Consider the following 20373-nt stretch of genomic DNA (forward strand, 5'->3'; position numbering starts at 1 on the left):
AAAACATTTTTTTGAATTTAGGCTTTTAGTTCCTCGAATTTTTAATTCAGCGGGGCTTGGAAACTTGAATTAACTTTAGCTACAGTTTCCTAAGGTATTTTTTCCCCATATTTTAGACTTTAATTTCTTCTTTATGATGATAGAAAGTTGAATACAGTCCAAATATTATTCTCTTTAACAAGGTAGGTAAGAGCAAAAAGGATCTTGAGGAATTCCATATTTCCTATAGTCTGTTACATTTATATGCACGCATGTACTCCAAATGGTGGTCCTCTGCTTTACATATGCATTTCCTTGTTCTGAGAATAAGGTTTTAGTTACCAATAGCATTTCATGGTTCTCAGAATATTAAAGGAATTAGTCTCTGGCACTTGTTCCATGGGTTGATACAGCTATTTGGCATTTATTTTTTGTTATTTCTGTACTCATGTTCTTTGAAAGAGGAGCTATTTGAATAGCTATAGATGCTCTGGTTTCTTTATGTTCCTCTTCAGTTTCATCCTGATCAGGATGATTTATCAGAGTACTTTTAGAACTGTGTTGTAATAGTGAATAGTTTCTTTGCTCAGGTAAATAGAATTAAGGCTCCTGAGTATTCATTCTATGTAGTTCTGGCTAAAAGATAATTTACCAAGTGACCGGCTAGGTAGCCACAGAGGAGGCTGTTAATGCTGAGATAGTATTTACAGAAAGGGATGACCAGAGCGAGTAGACAAAGTGGCATTTGAAGAGCAGAGGCAAGTAGACCCCATGCTGGTGAAGAGAAAATCTGTGATAACAAGAACATGTGCAGTGTAAATAAACCAAAGCTATCCAAACACACCAGCGATTCCCCAGTGACTTAAAAGCACAAAGAGGAGTAGTTATTCAATTCTGAATCTTGCCCAGTGTTATGCAGAGAGGGAAATCCTTTTATGTTGCTCTCCTAGATTCTCTGGCTATAGCTGACAATCATTTTTGTGATTCAGGCTATAAACACTGCCTTACAAGGCTCTGGGGGAGTCAGCATCACTGGCCTGGGAAGGGAGAGGAAGGCACTGTCTGAGGTAGCCACTGTAGTGGGTGGAAAGCCAGTCTGGGGCAGACAGGTAGAGCCTTAAGGACATTGTCATGCAATGGAAACACTTAAGGCCTCTGCCCACCTCTTCTCTTAGGTGAGACCTCTGTTGCAACTTCCTGGAAAGATTAAGGTGGGATGGGAGGACTTTAGCTTCCAAGATGAACTCTTACAATTAATGGGTTCTCTTCCTTCTCCTTTCATGTAGTGAGCGAACTTCCCCTCAAAGAGCCCCTGAATTGCAGGTGGTTTAGCTGCATTTACTATTTTTGGAAGAGTCAAAGGGAATGGCACAGCTTGAAGTGTATGAACAAAATAAACAATCAAGCAAACAATGGTGTGCCAGACATGGCTCTTATTGCTTTATTAATTTATTTAATCACTCCTTGTCACAACCAAGTGAAGTAGATAATATATTATCCTCATTATTCAGATGTGTTGATTATATAAAATTACACATGATCCCATATTATTCAGCTATTCAGTCTTACAAATGGATTTTAATGGATTCAGTAATCCATTTAAAAAAAAGACTTTTCTTGTTTTATACAATTTACAATCACAGCTAATCCCAAACATGATGGGAATTAAAGGAAGGTAGTCCCTATTTCAGATTAATTGAATCAACTTTTGCCTTCTAGTCCAAGGCATTTTTTTCCCTTTGATTCTCTTTTAATTTCTGAAAAAAATAAATTCCCTTTATGAAGGTTGACCAGGTCCTTCTGCAGCTGGCCACACCTAGAAACGTGGATTAAGCATTTGACACCACTATTGAAATCTCACCGACTATTCCAACCTCCTATGAATTATGTTTAACACACCTTGATCTATTTCCTTATTTGTTGATCTATTCATGATCTTACCTGGCATACAGCCACAGTAGCAGGTCCTTAGATGGCTTTGAGTGTCTTGTGTTTGATGACAATCTTTGGCTTATATACGGGGGTGATAGGGCTCCTTTAAATACTGTTTTGAATATTTGAAACTTATACCTCAGGGTATGAAACTTAACCCTGGAATTTGTGATTACTGAGGGTGTTTCTTGCTATCACCAAAAGCCGTCGGTACTATCACTGTTCCTATATGAACAATAACAGCGAATACAGATACAATGCTTGCATTGTCCCAGGCACTGTTCTAATTACTGTATATATATTATAAAACTTAACCCTCACAATAACCTATGCAAGCCAAATGGATTTGACCTGTTTCCTTCTTCATGTCACTTTTTTCTAAGTTCAAGTCTCATGTGAAGGCAACTGAGTGGAGGACCCTAGGTCACGTGGCTAAACTTGATTGTGAGAGGGGCTGGCAATGCAGCTCCTGGTCTTTGACTTGGGGTGGGATTCATAATGAAGGAAATGAACACAATATAGAAATGCACTAAGAAGATGTAGGAAAACCATAAATATCAATAATGCCACCACAAATACACGGAAGAAAAAAATAAAAAATATGGGATCACAGAAGCCAAGGGAAAAGTATGCTGTGAATGTCATCAAAAGGTCTGGCAATATGAAGGCTGAAAAATGTCCCCTGGCTTTAGTGATATGGAGGTAATTAATGACCTTAGTGAAAACCATTTCACTGGAGTGATAGAAGGGAAAGCAGAGGTATTGAGCTGAAGAAAGAATAGGATGTAAGGGAATGGAAATAGTGAGTCCAGGCAATTCTTTAAAGATTGACAGAGAAGAGAGGGAGAAATATAGGAGAGCAGCTGGTAGTCAGAAGTAGTGTCAGGGGATTTTACTTTTTAATGCTAATATGAAGGATTCAGTAGAGAGAAAGTGACAGGATGGCATTCAGGGCACACTATTATTTCGAAAGGTGGAAAAGATGAGAGGATCGTAGCTGGCAATTATAAACAGGTGTTTGGGTGGAAGCACAAGGGAACTCACACCATTGGCTTTAAGTTTTGGGAAGTGAGGGCAAAATTGAAATTGGGAGAGTATAAAGGAGGGAGGAAGGTTTGAAAGTGCGAAGAGCAGAAAGCAAGTTTATCTAGAGCAGTATAACATGACTGCCAGACAGCGCTGAAGGCTCTGGTGGAATAGAAACTCATTAAGGGACAGCGATGCCAACCGGGCCTGTTTGGCAACTTCATCCAGCGTGGCTGAGCTGCCCGGATGCATGCCAAGAGGGAGCAGAGAGTATGTTTATCACGAGTTAGGTATTATTGAAAGATAGAAAGACCAGGCAAGATACAGGTGAGAAAGTTACTAAAATGACAGATCATGCCATCTAAGCTGAATAACTTGGGAAGTAAGATTGTGATGGTGTGGTAGTGGTGTTAATGAAGTAAGTAACCCCCATATCCCAAAGATAGAAGAATGTGGTAGACAATGGTTGGTAGATGTGTAAGGTCAAAAGTAGACATGATAAGCAGCCTCTAAGAAAGTGGTCCCTGCCTCTGGTATTCATGCCTGTTTCATCCCTTCCCCTTGCGTGTAAGCTTGATTTTTAATGAACAGAATATAATAGAAGTGATGGAGACGGAAGGTTACTTCTGAGATTAGGTCACAAAAAGACTGTATTAGGCTGGGTGTGGTGGCTCATGTCTGTAATGTCAGGACTTTGGGAGGCTGAGGTGGGCGGACTGCTTGAGGTCAGGAGTTCAAGACCAGCCTGGCCAACATGGTGAAACCCTGTCTCTACTAAAAATACAAAAATTAGCCAGGTGTGGTTGTGCATGCCTTGTAAGCCCAGCTACTCAGGAGGCTGAGGTAGGAGAATCACTTGAACCTGGGAGGCAGAGATTGCAGTGAGCTGAGATTGTGCCACTGTACTCCAGCCTGGGCGACAGAGTGAGACTCCTTCTCAGAAAAAAAAAAAGGTTGTGTGGCTGTGGCTTTTGTATGGGTCAGTCACTCTGTGCTCTGTCACTTGCTCACTCTGTGGGAAGCCAGATGCTATGTTGTGAGCTGCCCTAGGGAGAGGTCTAGATGGCAAGGAACTGAAGGAGGCTTTTGTCTAACAGCCTTTGAGGAATTAAAATTTGTCAAAATCCATATGAGGAAGGTTAGAAGATCCTCTGCCCAGTTGAGCCTTCAGATGAGAGTGCAATCTCAGTTAGCAGCCTGACTGCAGCCTTATGAGACACCTTGTACCAAAGGTACCCACCTAAGTTACACTTGGATTCCTAACCCAAGTAAATGGTGAGATCATAAATATTTGTTGTTTTAAGCTGTTAAATTATGCAGTAAATTTTTTTTCAGCAATAGGTAACTAATATTGCGGGGTTATCAAAGTACTAGTTAGATACTCCAATGTTTTGTTAAAGGATAAAATAAGGTTTTTTTTTTTTTTTTTTAAACAACAGTCATGTTAAAATTGGGCTGCAGTAACATTTTAAAGGTTCCAATCTCATGAATGAGCCGAGGAAATCAACCAGAAAAGAAAATGTTGAAGGATCTTCTGAAAGGCTGAAAACAATCAAGGTACCCCTTACCTTAACATAACGGCACTTATCTCCAAAGCCCCATGCTGTAAAATAATTCTTATGGTTTATATTTTACGTAATAATTATACCTTCTCTAAAGGATTTTCTTTAGCTCCAGAATGAAATGATTAAAGGTGAGTGAAACATACCTAAGTTTTAAGATATGAAAAACAGATGTATTTTTGCCAGTCAACTACCAAAGTCTCACTCAACCAGAATTTGGTATTTAAGGACAGAGCTGTTTTGTTGTTGTTTTTCAGCCTCCTCAAAAGCTCTTTTGAAATTTTTTGTGCTCCCCTTTGAAGGAATAGCTCCATTGTATATTTACTTGTCCAGGCAGAATACTGGCTACCACTTTTGACTTTCTATCTCAAATTCTTATAGCCACAGATTCCCCAAGTTTTGATGATCCTGCTTCACACACAGCTCATACATCCATGCATTCTTCTCTATTTCCTTTACCGTTGTCATAGTAGAGCCCTTATTCGACTTTCCCTCTCTGTCTCTCTATGTGCCCATTTATTCCAATGCCATCAGAGATATTTTTATACAATACAAATCACTTGCCTAAACTTTTTTTTTTTTTTTTTTTGAGACGGAGTTTCGCTCTTGTTACCCAGGCTGGAGTGGAATGGCGAGATCTCGGCTCACTGCAACCTCCGCCTCCTGGGTTCAGGCAATTCTTCTGCCTCAGCCTCCTGAGTAGCTGGGATTACAGGCATGCGCCACCGTGCCCAGCTAATTTTTTGCATTTTTAGTAGAGACGGGGTTTCACCATGTTGACCAGGATGGTCTGGATCTCTTGACCTCGTGATCCACCTGCCTCGGCCTCCCAAAGTGTTGGGATTACAGGCGTGAGCCACCGCACCCGGCCTTGCCTAAACTTTTATTACACTAGATTGTTCATAGATTAAAGCCTGAATTCAGCATGATGATAAAACTTTTCTTGACCTGGCCTTATTTGCGGTTTTCACTGTCCCCTCCGCAAATTGCTTGATCAGTCACAGTGTCAGATCACTGTGCTTGTGGTCATTGCTCTGGGTTTCAGTTCCGTCTTTGTTTTTGTTCCTAAGGAATTTACTTGATTTCGCTGGAGTTCAGCAATTTATTTGAAAGGTTGTGTACACACACGCAGGCACACACACATATATCTCCAGAATTTTTTGACATTTATAGTAGGAGAGTTTTAAAGTTTTCTAATTTGAAATGTTGCCTGCATCTAAAGTCCTGCTATATATTTTTCTTTTTCTTTCTTTCTTTTTTTCTGGAGATGGAGTCTTGCTCTTGTCACCCAGGCTGGAGTGCAATGGCGCCATCTTGGCTCACGGCAACCTCTGCCTTCTGGGTTCAAGTGATTTTCCAGCCTCAGCCTCTAGGATAGGCTCTAGGAGCCTAGATAGAATTACAGGCGCCTGCCACCAAGGCTGGCTAATTTTTATATTCTTAATAGAGATAGGATTTCACCATGTTGGTTAGGCTGGTCTCGAACTCCTGACCTCAGGTGATTTGCCTGCATTGGTCTCCCAAAGTGCTGGGATTATAGGCGTGAGCCACTGTGCCTGGCCTCTTCTTTTTTTCTATTTTTAAAAATTATTTAATTAATTTTTAGAAACAGGGTCTCTCTCTGTCACCCAGGTTGGAATGCAGTAGCTCAATCATAGCTCACTGAAGCCTCAACCTCTTGGGCGCAAGTGATCCTCTTGCCTCAGCCTCCTGAGTACCTGGAACTACGGGGGCATGCCACCATGCCAGCTAATTTTAAAATTTTTATTTATTTATTTGTTTTGTGGATCCGAGGTATTGTTTTGGGAGCCTAGGCTGGTTTCAAACTCCTGGACCCAAGCATTCCTTCCACCTCAGCCTCCCAAAATGCTGCCTTTACAGGTATTTGCCACCACATTCAGCCTATTTTTATTGTTTTTTTACAGCTAGGGTCTCCTTCTATTGCCCAGGCTAGAGTGCAGTGGCATGCATGATCATAGCACTGGAGTCTCAAATTCCTGGGCTCAAGTGATCCTCCTGTTTCCCAAGTAGCTAAGCTGAAAAGCAGGAGCCACCACACCTGGCTAATTAAGAAATTTTTTTTTGTAGAGATGGGTCTCACTAGGTTGCCTAGGCTGGTCTCAAAGTCCTGGGTTCAAGTGTTCCTCCTGCTCTGGCCTCCCAACACTCACTCTGGATTACAGGTATGGGCCACTACATCTGGCCTATTTCTTTATATTTTAAACATTTTTATGTCACTGTGTTGCACATGAGCTGCTTTTAAATCACCAAAAGGTGGTGTTTTTTTTCCCTTATCCAAAAATTTCTTTGAAAAAGCAAATTTAATCCCTTCACATTAACTGTGATTACAGATATATTTGAATGCATTTTGGTTGCTTTAAATGTATTTACTATTATCATATTCATTTTTTTACATCTATTTTTTTCTTTACATGGCATATTTTGGTTTGATTATATTTTCTTTATGACCATTCTCACGAAAATAATCCAGGAAAATTTCCTTAATCTTGCTAGAAAGGTAGACACCTGGATGTAAGACATTTAGACAACCCCTATGAGACATTATACAAAACGAATGTTACCAACACATATAGTCACAAACTGTGCAAGGTCAATGTTAAGGAAAACAAATCTTAAGGGCAGCTAGAGAAAAAGGTCATATTAGGTACAAATGGAACCTCATTAGGTTAACAGCAGACTTCTCAGCAGGAACTGTAAAAGCCAGGAGAGACTGGGGGCTATTTTCAGCATTCTAAAAGAAAAGAAACTTCAACTGAGAATTTAATATGCAGCCAAACTAAGCTTTATTAGTGAATGAGAAATAAAATCTTTTCCAGGTAAGCAAGCACAAAGGGAATTCGTTACCACTCGACCAGCCTTGCAAGAGATCCTTAAGGCAGTTCTAAAAATGGAAATGAAAGAATGATACCTCCTACCATAAAACCATATTTAAGTATATGGCTCACAGACCATATAAAGCAATCACACAATAGAGACTACAAAGCAACCAGCTAACAACTTCACATTAGGATCAAAACCTCACATATCAATATTAACCTTGAATGAAAATGATCTAAATGCCCCACTTAAAAGGCACAGAGTGGGCTGGGCGTGGTGGCTCATGCTTGTAATCCCAGCACTTTGGGAGGCCGAGGCAGGTGGATCACGAGGTCAAGAGATCGAGACCATCCTGGTCAACATGGTGAAACCCCGTCTCTACTAAAAATACAAAAATTAGCTGGGCACGGTGGCGCGTGCCTGTAATCCCAGCTACTCAGGAGGCTGAGGCCGGAGAATTGCCTGAACCCAGGAGGCAGAGGTTGTGGTGAGCCAAGATCGTGCCATTGCACTCCAGCCTGGGTAACAAGAGCGAAACTCCGTCTCAAAAAAAAAAAAAAAAAGGTACAGAGTGGCAAATTGGATGAAAAAATAAGACCCATTCATCTACTGTCTGCAAGAGACTCATCTCACACTTAATGACACCCATCAGCTCAAAGTAAAGGGCAGAGAAAGATCTATCACACAAATGAAAAACAAAAAGGAGTAGGATTACTATTCTTATATCAGATAGAACAGACCTTAAACTAACCAAAAGGTTTAAAATGGACAAATAAAGGCAATATATAATAAAGTGTTCAATTAAATAAGACTTAACTATTCTAAGTTGGAGCACTCAAATTCATAAAGCAAGTACTTCTAGACCTACAAAAAGACTTAGCCACACAGTATTAGGGAAATTCACCACCCCACTGACAGTATTAGACAGATCATTGAGGCAGAAAATTAACAAAGAAATTCTGGACTTAAATTTAATACTGGATCAATTGGACCTAATAGACATCTGCAGAATACTCCATCCATCAGCCACAGGCTATATACATTCTTATCTGCACATGGAACATACTCCAAGATCAACCGCAGCCTTAGCCATAAAGCAAGTCTCAATTAAAAAAATCAAAATCATACCAACCAAACTCTTCAACCACAGTGGAATAAAAATAGAAATCAATACTGAAAAGCTCTCTCAAAATCACACTATTGACTGGGCTTTGTGGCTCATGCCTGTAATCCCAGCACTTTGGGAGACCGAGGCAGGTGGATCACTTGAGGTCGGGAGTTTGAGACTGGCCTGGTCAACATGGTGAAACCCTGTCTCTACTAAAAAATACAAAAACTAGCCAGGCATGGTAGTGTGTGCCTGTAATCCCAGCTACTCAGGAGGCGGAGACAGGAGAATCACTTGAATCCAGGAGGTGGAGGTTGCAGTGAGCTGAGGTTGCACCACTGCACTCCAGCCTGGGCGACACAGCAAGACTCAGTCTCAAGCAAAACAAAACAAAACAAAAACCACACTATCACATGGAAATTAAACAACTTGCTCCTGAATGACTTTTGGGTACACAATGAAATTAAGGCAGAAATTTAAAAAATTATTTAAAAGCAGTGAAAATAGAGACACAACATAGCCATATCTTTCAGATGAAGCAAAAGTAGTGTTAGGAGGAAAGTTTAGTGCTAAACCCCCAGTTGGAAAAGTCAGGAAGATCTCAAATTAATAATCTATTAATAGCATCATGCCGAGGAACTAGAAAAACAAGAACAAACTTACCTGAAAGTTAGCGGAATAAAAGAAATAACTAAGATCAGAGTAGAACTGAATGAAACTGAGACCCAAAAATCCTTACAAAAAAGAGATGGCCAAATAAGCACAATCATAAATGACAAAGGTGACATTACAACCAACTGCACAGAAATGGAAAAGATGCTTTGAAATTATTATGAACACCCCTACATGCACAAACTAGAAAATCTAGAGAAATAAATAAATTCCTGGAAGCACATAATCTCCCATGATTGAAACAGGAAGAAACTGAAACACTGGACAGACCAATATTGAGTTCTGAAATTGAATCCATAAAAAACCAACCAATAAAAGTCCTGGACCACATTCATTCACGGCCAAACTCGACTAGATATAGAAAGAAGAGCTGGTTCTCATTCTACTGAAACTATTCCAAAAAAATCAAGGAGAAGGGACTCCTCTCTGACTCATTCTATGAAGTCAGCATAACCCTGATACCAAAACCTGGCAAAGACACAACAGAAAAAGAAACTACAGGCTAACATCCCTGATGAACATAGATGCAAAAATCCTCAATTAAGTACTAGCAAACCCAATTCAATAGCATATCAAAGTGTTAATTTGCCATGATCAAGTAAGCTTTATTTCTGGGATGCAAGGTTGATTCAACATACACAAATCAATAAATGTGATTTACCACCTAAATTAAATTAAAAACAAAAACCATGCGATCATCCCAACAGACGTGGATAAAGCTTTCAATAAAATCCTCAGCCTCCCGAGTAGCTGGTATTACAGGCATGTGCCACCACACCAGGGTAATTTTTGTATTTTTAGTAGAGACAGGGTTTCACTATGTTGGCCAGGCTGGTCTCGCACTCATGACCTCAGGTGATCTGCTCACCTCAGCCTCCCAAAGTGCTGGGATTACAGGCGTGAGCCACCGTGCCCACCCTTACCTGGCATTTCTGTATGCTTAGGAGAGGAAGGTGGTACCCACAGCACCATAGCCCCACCTGCCTGCCATCTTGCTTGTATGTTTCTCTTTCTTTCTTTTCTTTTCTTTCTTTCTTTCTTTCTTTCTTTCTTTCTTTCTTTCTTTCTTTCTTTCTTTCTTTCTTTCTCTCTTTTCTTTCTTTTTCTTTCCTTTTCTTTTCTTTCCTTCCTTCCTTCTTTCTTTTCTTTCCCTCTCTCTCTCTTTCTTTCTTTCTTTTTCCTTTTTTTTGACACCGAGTTTCACTCTTGTTGCCCAGGCTGGACTGCAATGGCATGATCTTGGCTCACTGCAGCCTCTGCCTCCTGGGTTCAAGTGATTATCTCACCTTAACCTCCCTAGTAGCTAAGATTACAGGTGCCTGCCACCATACCCAGCTAATTTTTGTAGTTTTAGTAGAGATGGGGTTTTGCCAGGTTGGCGAGGCTGGTCTCAAACTCCTGACCTCAGGTGATCTGCCCACCTCGGCCTCCCAAAGTGATGGGGTTACAGGCGTGAGCCACCATGCCCAGCTTAATTGTATGTTTGTATTTAATCTTTAAATCCCTTGTACTTTGACTCCCTACCAACTATTTCATTGAAAATGTTTCCACTAAAGTATCAAATGGCCAACTAATCATTAGATCTAATGGACATTTTCCAGTGTTTATCTGTACAGTGTACAACATACGACACTGTTCATTTTTCTTTTCATTTAAAGACTTTTCCCATCTGAGCTTCTATAAAACCACTTCTGTCAGTTCCCTCCACTTCTAAACTGCTCCTTCTCAGTCTCCTTTGAAAGCTATAAACTGGTGATTTCCAATTTCAGCACCACCCAGATGTTTCTCTTAGGTTCTACATGTGAATATCCAACTACCTACTTGATATTTCTCTGAAATGTCCTGCAGGCAACTCAGTCTTTTCATAACTGAATACAATTTTCACCAAGTGTGTTGTAAGAATTGAAGAGAAGTATAGTGATGTTGTTATTGGTATTGAACTTTAAAGAAGAAGAAATTTTACATGAATGGAGGAGGAGTGGTTTAGATATGGCAATGAGGAACTAGACAAATTCTCACCTCAACTTCTGGCTTCTAGGTACATGAACTGTGACAGAATAAACATATTCCAAAAAAGTGGGATCTACAGGACTCTGAGACTTTAGGGGAAAACCAAATCTTAGTTAAGAGGAGGAAAGGAAAGGAAGCCCCAGAACATTGGGAGGCTGAGGTGGGAGGATTACTTGGGCCCAGGCCCGGGAGTTCAAGATGAGCCTGAGAAACATATAGGGTGACCCTGTCTCTACCAAAAAAAAGAAAAATTAACCAGGTGTGGTGGCCTGTCCCTGTAGCTATGCAGAAGGCTGAGGTGGGAGGATCACTCGAGACTGGGAAGTTGAGGCTGCAGTGAGCCATGATTGTGCCACTGCACTCCAGCCTGGGCAACAGCAAGACCATGTCTCAAAAAAAAAAAAAGAAAAATAAAAATAAAGTCTTAAGCGAATAAGTCAAGTTAAATTATAGTTTATTTACAAAGAAAGAATGATTTTAGAGGGCACATTGGAGACAGGAAAGCAGCTGAAAGAAATCATGAAGAACATACACATTCATTAAGTGTTTCTTGAGTTTCTCGAGGGCAGGTGCCAATCATCTTTTAATCCTTAGAACCTATCCCAGTGTCTGCTATATGCTCGACACCATGCAAATGTTTGTTATAATAAAATGAGACTCTTGTAAATCACTTTTAATTATTTCCCACTGAGGGAAGAGTGTGATAAAAGATCCTTTTCTTTTTTGTTTAGAGGAAATGAGAAAGAATAGCTTAGGGCACTTAGAAGGCTATAACTCAATTCTACAAATGCTTCACACTGTCTATTGGGTTAGCCATGGGTGAGTGTAGACCTGCATAAGTGCATTTTTTTCCCCCAGTTAATTAGATTCAGCTAGGATTTCCATTAAGGCAGATTCTGTCTCTTCTCCCAACCCAGGGGAAAGACATCTATAGTAGGGAATCATTTTCGTCAATGGATATAGTCTTCCCCATATTCATCCTGTAAGTTTATTAGAATAGAAGTTTTGTTAACAGAAATTACATATAATAAGTCAGTCATTGGACTGTAGAAGCTGAAATGTGTCATGCTGCAAATTCCTTCACTTTTAGATATTTTGTTCATGGTGGCTGAGTAGTAAAGTTGCCTCTATGTTCAGTTTCTCCTCCTCTTAAGTTGCTAATGATGATGCCTCCCTGGCCTGTCCCTTCCAGCTCCCAGGCCTTCTAGGACTCATAGGCAATTTCCTATGTCAGAGACATTCCTGGCTTTCTAAAATCTGTCACCCACACCTTGTGGTCTTAATGGAAGGAAAAATGAAGTTCCTGTCTTTACATGATGCCATTTGCCCCTTCTGATGTGTGGCATAGTCACCCTCTTCATTTGATAGACTTGTTGTCGTTGCTGGGGGGAGAGACTTTCCTGTCATCTCCTGGACTGTTTTCCCAGCCCGTCTGCAGACCTCCGTCTCCATATTCTCTCTACAGCATTATGACTCCATCACAATCTATTACTTTTGTGAACTCGCTAATTACAGTGTAGCTTAATAGCATTTATGAGAACAAAGATTGTTGTAGTTTGTCTTTGTTTTGAGGAGCTCACCATCTACTATGTGATACAGACATAAACACATCTTACAGCTGAGGGGTAAACAAAATGCTGAGTGATACAGGAGGAAAGCCACTGAGGAGGACGGATGCCTAGAAACGGTAGAGTCAAATTTTAGAAGTTATTTCAGACTCTGTATCTGAACTCTGTACCCCTGCAGAAAATGGGCTACATTTTCTTTAGGAAGGATAGAGGCAGTTGAATTGAAACTCTTGTCACAGTTATTAAAGTTTCCCTTTAAATGAAGGAGTGGCTTTGTCTGTTATGATGCAAAAACATAGGCGTTCTCAACTAGTTTGCCAAGGTACATTGGCCTATTGTGAATTCTTCACAAATCTGTTACCAAGACTTAACAAATTTGTAAGATTAAAGCGTATTCTAACTGAGATTCTTATATTACAGAGGCAGATTTCAGACAGAACTTTAAGTTGAGCAGGTGCTGGAAGTGAATGTCAAGGAGGGAACAGAAGGTGGCAAGTAATAGGTGAAAAGCACAGTATCCTGTTAACTAGCACCAAGAAAGAGGGAGTGTTTACTGGAGCATGTGCCACCATTATTTGTTAACTAGCACCAAGAAAGAGGGAGTGTTTACTGGAGCATGTGCCACCATTATTTGTTAACTAGCACCAAGAAAGAGGGAGTGTTTACTGGAGCATGTGCCACCATTATTTGTTAACTAGCACCAAGAAAGAGGGAGTGTTTACTGGAGCATGTGCCACCATTATTTGTTAACTAGCACCAAGAAAGAGGGAGTGTTTACTGGAGCATGTGCCACCATTATTTGTTAACTAGCACCAAGAAAGAGGGAGTGTTTACTGGAGCATGTGCCACCTTTACCTGTAAATATTGAGAATGTGGCTGTGGACAGGGCAGAATGTGATTCTATTCCTACAGTCAGATATGTTGTGAGTGAACCAAGGGAATGAGGGAAGAACTGGGTGTACCTCCACAGACTATAGGACACACTGTCACATTGTGATGAAAGATTGCTGACTTTTTAACAATTTAACTCTTCAATATTTACTTTATTTAAAAATCCATGAACATCTTCAGCATTTTTTTTTATGGCAAAACAGCTGTTCACATAGTAATTATCTTCCTCTTGCATCCCCAGGTAATGACTGTGATCTTAACCTAAAACCCACGTTAGTTTGAATAAGGAAGACCTCGAAAGGAAAGGTGACTGACCAGAAACATTCTTAAGAAGCACACAATAAAGAAATGATCATTTCTAAGCAAGTACTTAAAGTGCCATAACACAATATAACAGTGCTTTTATAAGCATCCAGTCTTACTTAAGCAAAAAGATATAAAATAATGTCATCGTGTTAAGGCACACAATCTAGAGGTTGAAAACTTTAAAAAAAGAACACTTTGTAGTAGCACTACTTCGTTTTAGATCTTAATTTCTTCAAGTGGGCTACCCAAAATTTTAATATTCAAAAAGGTACCAACACACACGCACAGACACACACACACGCACAGACACACGCACACACACACACGCACACACACACGCACAGACACACAAGCACAGTACATGTTGAGATCTTCTTCGGTAGTACACTTCAAATGGAAGACATCGCCTTGTTTCTTTTTCTTATCTGGTAGTCCACCAGGACTTTAACATCTCTCATCTCAAACTAAAATCATCTGTTTCCTTTTTTATCTAAGCTGTAGCACATGCAAGCTCATTAAAACCTGAGAAACTATATTAATTCTCTCTGATAGTTTTCCCCTCTGCATTATTTTATCTTCCTTTCACAAGCAGGATTATGAGGTTTCTTGATGGGTTTTTAATATTTTCATGAAAAATCTTCCTTTGGCATGTTTGTGCAATAACACAACCTTAAAAACCTTATTTAAATGAACTTATTAAAATGAAGTGGGTAGGCAACAAACCGACTCAGCTCAGTAGCAAACACATTTCAGAGTCAAGTTCTCTTCAACCACTGTTGTCTCATTTGTAATAGAACAAAGAACCACTAGACGGAGCTAGGGTTTAAGAAATCACGGTTCCAGGCTGGGTGACAAGCGACGGGCAGAAGGCTATCTTAAGGAAGAAGTGTACCATTACTTTCATTTCAAATCCTATGACAGCCTTATCTAACTCTCTGCTAACAGAATCTGTTGACTTTGTGTCTACACAAGACAAGACAAAGAGTGATATTCGTAATAGCCCAATTAGTCACTCCAATAATGACGTCTGACCTTGGCACAGCACTTGACAATGTAAGGTGCTGTCCCCATACATAATCTTGCTTGATCTTCACAGCAACTCTTGAGTGATTTCTGGGCAAGAATTCGTTCTTCTGTTTTTGAGATTAATTAACTGAGACAGGATGTCTTTGCAATAAGATGTCTTTGATTAGGATATGTCAGGACGGCTAACCCAGACAATTTCCAGGGTTACTTTTTTTTCGCCTCTTACATTTTTGTGTTGACTGTTGACAGGCTGAAACTAGTAAGCTCTCCATTCATTTCTTCTTCTGCAGGGCATAGACTTAGTCTCCCACCACACCTACTGGGGATATATAGTAAAAAAAAAAACAGGTACTGAGTATGTGTGGGTCAAAATCCCCCCAAATAAGTGAAGAAACAACTATTGTCTTAGCCCCTGTCCAGAAACCTTGGGTGTATGTGGCTCTTCCTTATACCAGGGGTCGGGTGTAAAAACTAACTGTATCCTCTGCACTACAGACTACCCTTCAAGCCGAAGCCACAGTTGCTTAAGTAACGCTGCCCCTCCTCTGAGAGTTCGCCCTTAGAGACAAGGCCACCGTTTGGATCAGGCAGTTTGATGCTGATCATACCAAGCATCAGTAGCCTGCATTTGTGTCTATGGTACAAACAACCCAAGACAATGCTTCTGAAGCTGAATCTGCCAGTCACTCTGTAAATGTGCACTATTGCAATACGGCTTCATTAATTACTGCTGAAACACTGGCTTAGAATCAAGGTGGGGCAACTTTCACTAGTCAGGCTAACAAACCTTACAGGGAGGCCAGAAGGTGTTTCCAGAGCCTCAGAGGTCCCGGGGTCCCCGGCCTGAAACAGAGCAAAGTTACATCACCACGATCCCCCAAGACTTGCGGTGACCTTGTTGGGGGTGAAACCGCCCTGAAAGCTGCTCACAATGCCCTCCTCTCCACTCAGCCCAAGGCGCATCCTGAACACAGTTCCCGCTGTACCCAGAGGGTGTCGCTGCCGTCCCAGCCTTGGCCCGCGGCCGCCCGCCGCTTCCCGGCAGCTGCGGGAGCCCCCAGCTCGGTCTCCCGCAGGCCGGCGGGGGGCACGAGCCCGGTAGGGGGCGCCGCAGGTCCAGGCGCCGCAGCTCCCTCCGCCCACCCGGAGGCGGCTGCAGCGAGCCGAGGCCGGCGCGAGTGCAAGGCGAGGCTGGCCGCAGGGAGGGAGGCGCGAAGAGGGCGCGAGGGTAGCAGCGGGAGGGAGCCGCCAGCCCTGCCTGCGGGTCCCCCGGGACGCATGGGGCGCTTCGAGCTGGGACTGCGTGCGGGCCCCGCGTCCAGTTTCCTGCTGCCGTGAGAAGCCGCGCCAGGACGCCCCCCGGACTCCAAGCTGCTGGGAGGATGACCATGGCCGGGGGCAGGAGGGGACTGGTGGCCCCACAAAACACGTTTCTGGAGAATATTGTCAGGCGGTCCAATGGTAAGCGGTGCATTCGATTTCGGTGACCCGGGCGTTTTATCCGTGCCTTTATTGCAGAAGCTCTCGCCGCTCGGAGCCAGCAGATGCAGCAGAACCCGCCAGCTCTGCTAAGGAGCTGCGGCGCGGGCACCCAGGGCTGCCTCCTCGAGGCAGGGAAAGATGGGCAGGGCGGGGCGGGGTCTGATGGGCCCCCATCCTAACAGGAGGGCTCTTCTGGGGACGCCTTTTGGGCCTTTCTCGCGCCCTCTCGGTCTCATCTCCAAGGGTGCGTGACAGCTGCTGAGCAAAGTACTGGGAAAAGTGACGGAAAGCTGGCCGGAGCCGGAGCGCAGCGCGCGCCCCATCGGCACTGCCCACCCCTCCGCGAAGGCTCTGGGGCTCTCGGGCTTGCTCCCTTGCACCTCTCCCAAGGGAGAGCCAGCAGTAGAGACAAGCAACTTCAGGTCCCCACCGCCTCAGAATGGGAGGATTCAGCTGCCTCCACCTTCCATACCTGCAACTGAAAAGTCTGAGGTGGGGGGACGTGCTGTCCGGGCCTGATTCTACCCCTTCACCCACCCACCCCTTTAGAGGTGAAGTTAAGGCTCACCTTCGAAGTGAGGGGCAGAGGATTTTCCTGGCGTCAGGTGGGAAGTGGAGGGCACAGGTGCGGAGCATACTAAATGGTCACAGGTACAAACCTGTTTCCTCTCTTCCAAACTCACAGCTGTGTTTAACGCCACCCTCAAGTGTTGCTCACCTATAAATTCCCAATCTCACCAAACCTATAAATAGATGCATTACCCAATAAACTGATCCTTGGCACTCATCTCTTTCCTTGTGGCATTAAGAGCAACGGTAGCATGAAGCCTTGAGAGAGTATAGGAGCAGGGATGGAAAGAAAGAATTCCAAACGCCTTTTGGACTCACAGCGGAGAGACCCCATCTAAAGCACTTGCAGAGCAAATAGGAGTTCTGGCAGTTGGAAGGCGCAGCGCGCCAGCTCATCAAATGGCTATAGTGAAAGGCAGACAAGCATAAGATGCTCTTTGCAGACTCCTAGGCCCCCCCATCCCGTCCCTTCCAGAAACAGATGACATTCTTTTACCAGGGGGACATTAGGAGCTAACTTAGGAAGTGGGTTTTAATAATGTGTAAATATCACGATTTCAGAGCCTAAGGAGCTTCTGTGTAAAATGATGAGCTTCTGTTTGGATTTAGTTAGGGATTCGGGGGAGCGTGGTGATGAAAAGTGACTTATGCCACTAATAAATACTCTTTAATTAAAAAGTGATTTAATGTCATAATAAAACACATCAGTTAGCATAGCAAATCATCATGTATTATTTAAGTACTTCCTTAGAAATGATCGTTTCTTTATTGTGTGCCTCTTAAGAGGGAAAGTCAGTCACCTTTCCCTTCAAGGTCTTCTTTATTCCAATTAACTAATGTGGCTTTTAGGTCAAGGTCATAGTCATTACCTGGGGATGTAAGGGGATGATAATCACTATGTGAACAGCCACAATGAACAGTTTTGCCATAAAAAAGCTGGAGATGTTCATGGATTTTTAAATAAGATAACTAAGAATTACTGTGCTATTATTGCTATTGTTATTGGACTGCTAAGTGGTAGGGAGACAATCTTGCAAATTTGGGGATCCCATTGTCAGTGACATCAACTTTCTCATAAATATCAATGACAATTCTATTTTTCAGTGAAGAGGCTGCGTCCTGTAAGTTAGAGGGGAAACCCTGTATCTAATGTATACTGTGTGTGTTTTTGAGTGGAGGGAGCAGGAAGAGAAACTTACATGTAAAAGTCACAAAATGCCTTGGGTTTGTAAGAGAAAGAACCTTTAGAATCTTGGAGCTATGAAGGTAGAATACCGTCTAGTTTAGTTGATCTTATTAGAGCCACTTTCCCTCTGTAAGCATAGAATGTCAATAGAATAAGTCACCGGGAATATTTTTAGGATGGGCATTGTTAATTCAACGTTGGTTTCAGCAGATTGATTTCAATTAACCAGTCAAATGAATAGCATCAATAAAAATGAAACATCTTGGGGGATTTGGATGAATTTTTAAAATTATTATTTCAGAAGAAATGGTTCTCATCTTGAAATGTGGGACCTAATATTTTCATGATCCCTTTCCTAATTTTTCCCAAACACAAATGGTAGAAAAAATGTGGACTCCTAGAAATACCACAATATCTGTTTGTATTATATTATTTTACTGTGATGGAAAAAGTCTATTTAAAGATATTGATTGTCTCGTTCTAAAATCCATAAGCCATTTTTTGGACATTGCAGTATTAAAATAGCATTTTACCTTTGAATAACAATATTTTATGATCATTTTATTAGGTATTTTCTCCCAGTGGTCCTGTGCAGTATTGATGTTCCTCTTTTACAGATGAGAAAACTGAGTCGTAGGAATATTAAGTGGCTTATTCTAAGTGGCAAACAATGCCTGAGGCTGGTGCTCCTTAGAGGATATCTATCATATCTATCATATGTCCTTCTCTCAGCATCATTATTTCTCCACCTTTTATGACTTAGTCTGTGGAACTATTTTTATCACCCTTTGAAAACTTCTCATACGGTAATGAATAATAGTACTGACTTTGTACTGGGTCACTTGAATATCTGGTGTCTGGAATATCAGAACCGTAGGAAGAGACAGACCTTAAACATTATCTAGTCTGCCTCTCCTCCCCTATTATTGTATAAATAAGCAAATGAATGCAAGAGACTTTCCTCAAATACTTAAGGGCAGAACTGATGAGGCCCCAAACGACTTGACTCCAATGTCATATTCTTTATGGTACACCATGCAAAAACACTTTTCTCATGTTACCATTATATTCCTTCAAGAAGCATTATTTTCCAGTGGAGATTAAATAAAATGTTATAACAACAAGAACAATATCCATCTTGGCTAACAGCCACACTACCACATCCAAACAGAATAATAGGGCAAAGGAAAGGCTAATTATATTTCAAGGAAGTGCAGTGTTTTCACCTTTGTCAGTGGTTTAGCTGAAGGCATAGGCGGGGATAATGGGCACTTAACATCTGTGTGCCCCATTGTAAAATACCAAGTCACTTTTCATAGAATATCACCCTTGATCCTCATAAGCTAATAGAAGAGGTGCAGTGTCTCCATTTTAGAGTTTAAGGAACTAAAATCCTTAAACTAAAAGTCACCTAAGAATCTTCAGTTGAAGTGATTCACCTTCAGTTAGTAAGAGGCAGAGTTAGGAAAAGGCAATGAGAGACAGGTCAGGGACTAGCCGGGAGTTGTTATTGGTTTATTCATTCAACAAACATGTATTGAATGTATTTATGGAACACTGAGGAGATAGTGGTAAACAAGAAACCCTCCTTGTGATTAGTAAATCACATTCTAGTGACTCTTAGTCCCAGGTTCTTGCCCCTGTTTTACAGTGTTGACTGGCTGCAACTGTTACTTAGGCCTGTCACTGTATTTAAAAGCATTTCTAAGGTATTTACTGGTCTTGCTGGTACTAAAATCTACTTTAACTTTCTTTGGTACATTTTGAATCCCATTTGAAGGAAAGATTTGATAACTAGCTGTTTTTTAAATTGCTGTAAGTAGGCAACAGGAATAATTAACATTTCGTATTTTATTTGATTTTGCTTATAGTTATGTCAGTGATCATTTCAAAACCTACTGGCGTTGTTGCCACATAGGCAAAATCAGCCTGTTTCTCTTTACATTCATGGCTGGAAAGTGTGGTTTCAGAATATTTTTTGATAGTTGCTTAAGTCTGCAGGCACTTGTTGTCAGAATGTTCGCTGAAGCAAATAGGAGATCTGTCTTTGAAAGGCTGGCAGACCTTGGTGCCAGGAAACTACAAAAATATTACTCTACATGGTCCCATTCTAGGCAGAACATATGTTTGAGTGTTCAGGAACCTATATCAAACAATTGTAGGTGCCAATAAGAATTCATGCACATTAACAGGAGTGAAACACAGCACATTTTAGTA

The 20373-nt window shown here is 41.5% G+C and overlaps 1 protein-coding gene and 1 long non-coding RNA gene across 3 annotated transcripts in view; one reads left to right on the plus strand and one right to left on the minus strand.

Annotated features, from left to right (window-relative positions):
• Positions 1–13717: 13717 nt before the first annotated feature.
• LOC128930214 (uncharacterized) lies at positions 13718–17096 on the minus strand. The gene is made up of 3 exons (XR_008477918.2): positions 16969–17096; positions 15706–15761; positions 13718–15237 (listed from the first exon to the last, which is right to left on the minus strand). It is a non-coding gene; the product is annotated as an uncharacterized LOC128930214 (long non-coding RNA).
• Positions 16079–20373, plus strand: part of KCNH1 (potassium voltage-gated channel subfamily H member 1) — a 440309-nt gene continuing 436014 nt past the window's right edge. For both annotated transcript variants that reach the window (XM_035280423.3, XM_035280424.3), the window contains exon 1: positions 16079–16379. In XM_035280423.3, coding sequence (XP_035136314.1) covers positions 16301–16379 — 79 coding nt within the window. In that variant the 5' untranslated portion in view covers positions 16079–16300. The remainder of the gene's footprint in view (positions 16380–20373) is intronic.

The sequence above is a fragment of the Callithrix jacchus genome, chromosome 19 (assembly GCF_049354715.1).
Source record: "Callithrix jacchus isolate 240 chromosome 19, calJac240_pri, whole genome shotgun sequence".
Classification (NCBI taxonomy): Eukaryota; Metazoa; Chordata; class Mammalia; order Primates; family Cebidae; genus Callithrix; species Callithrix jacchus.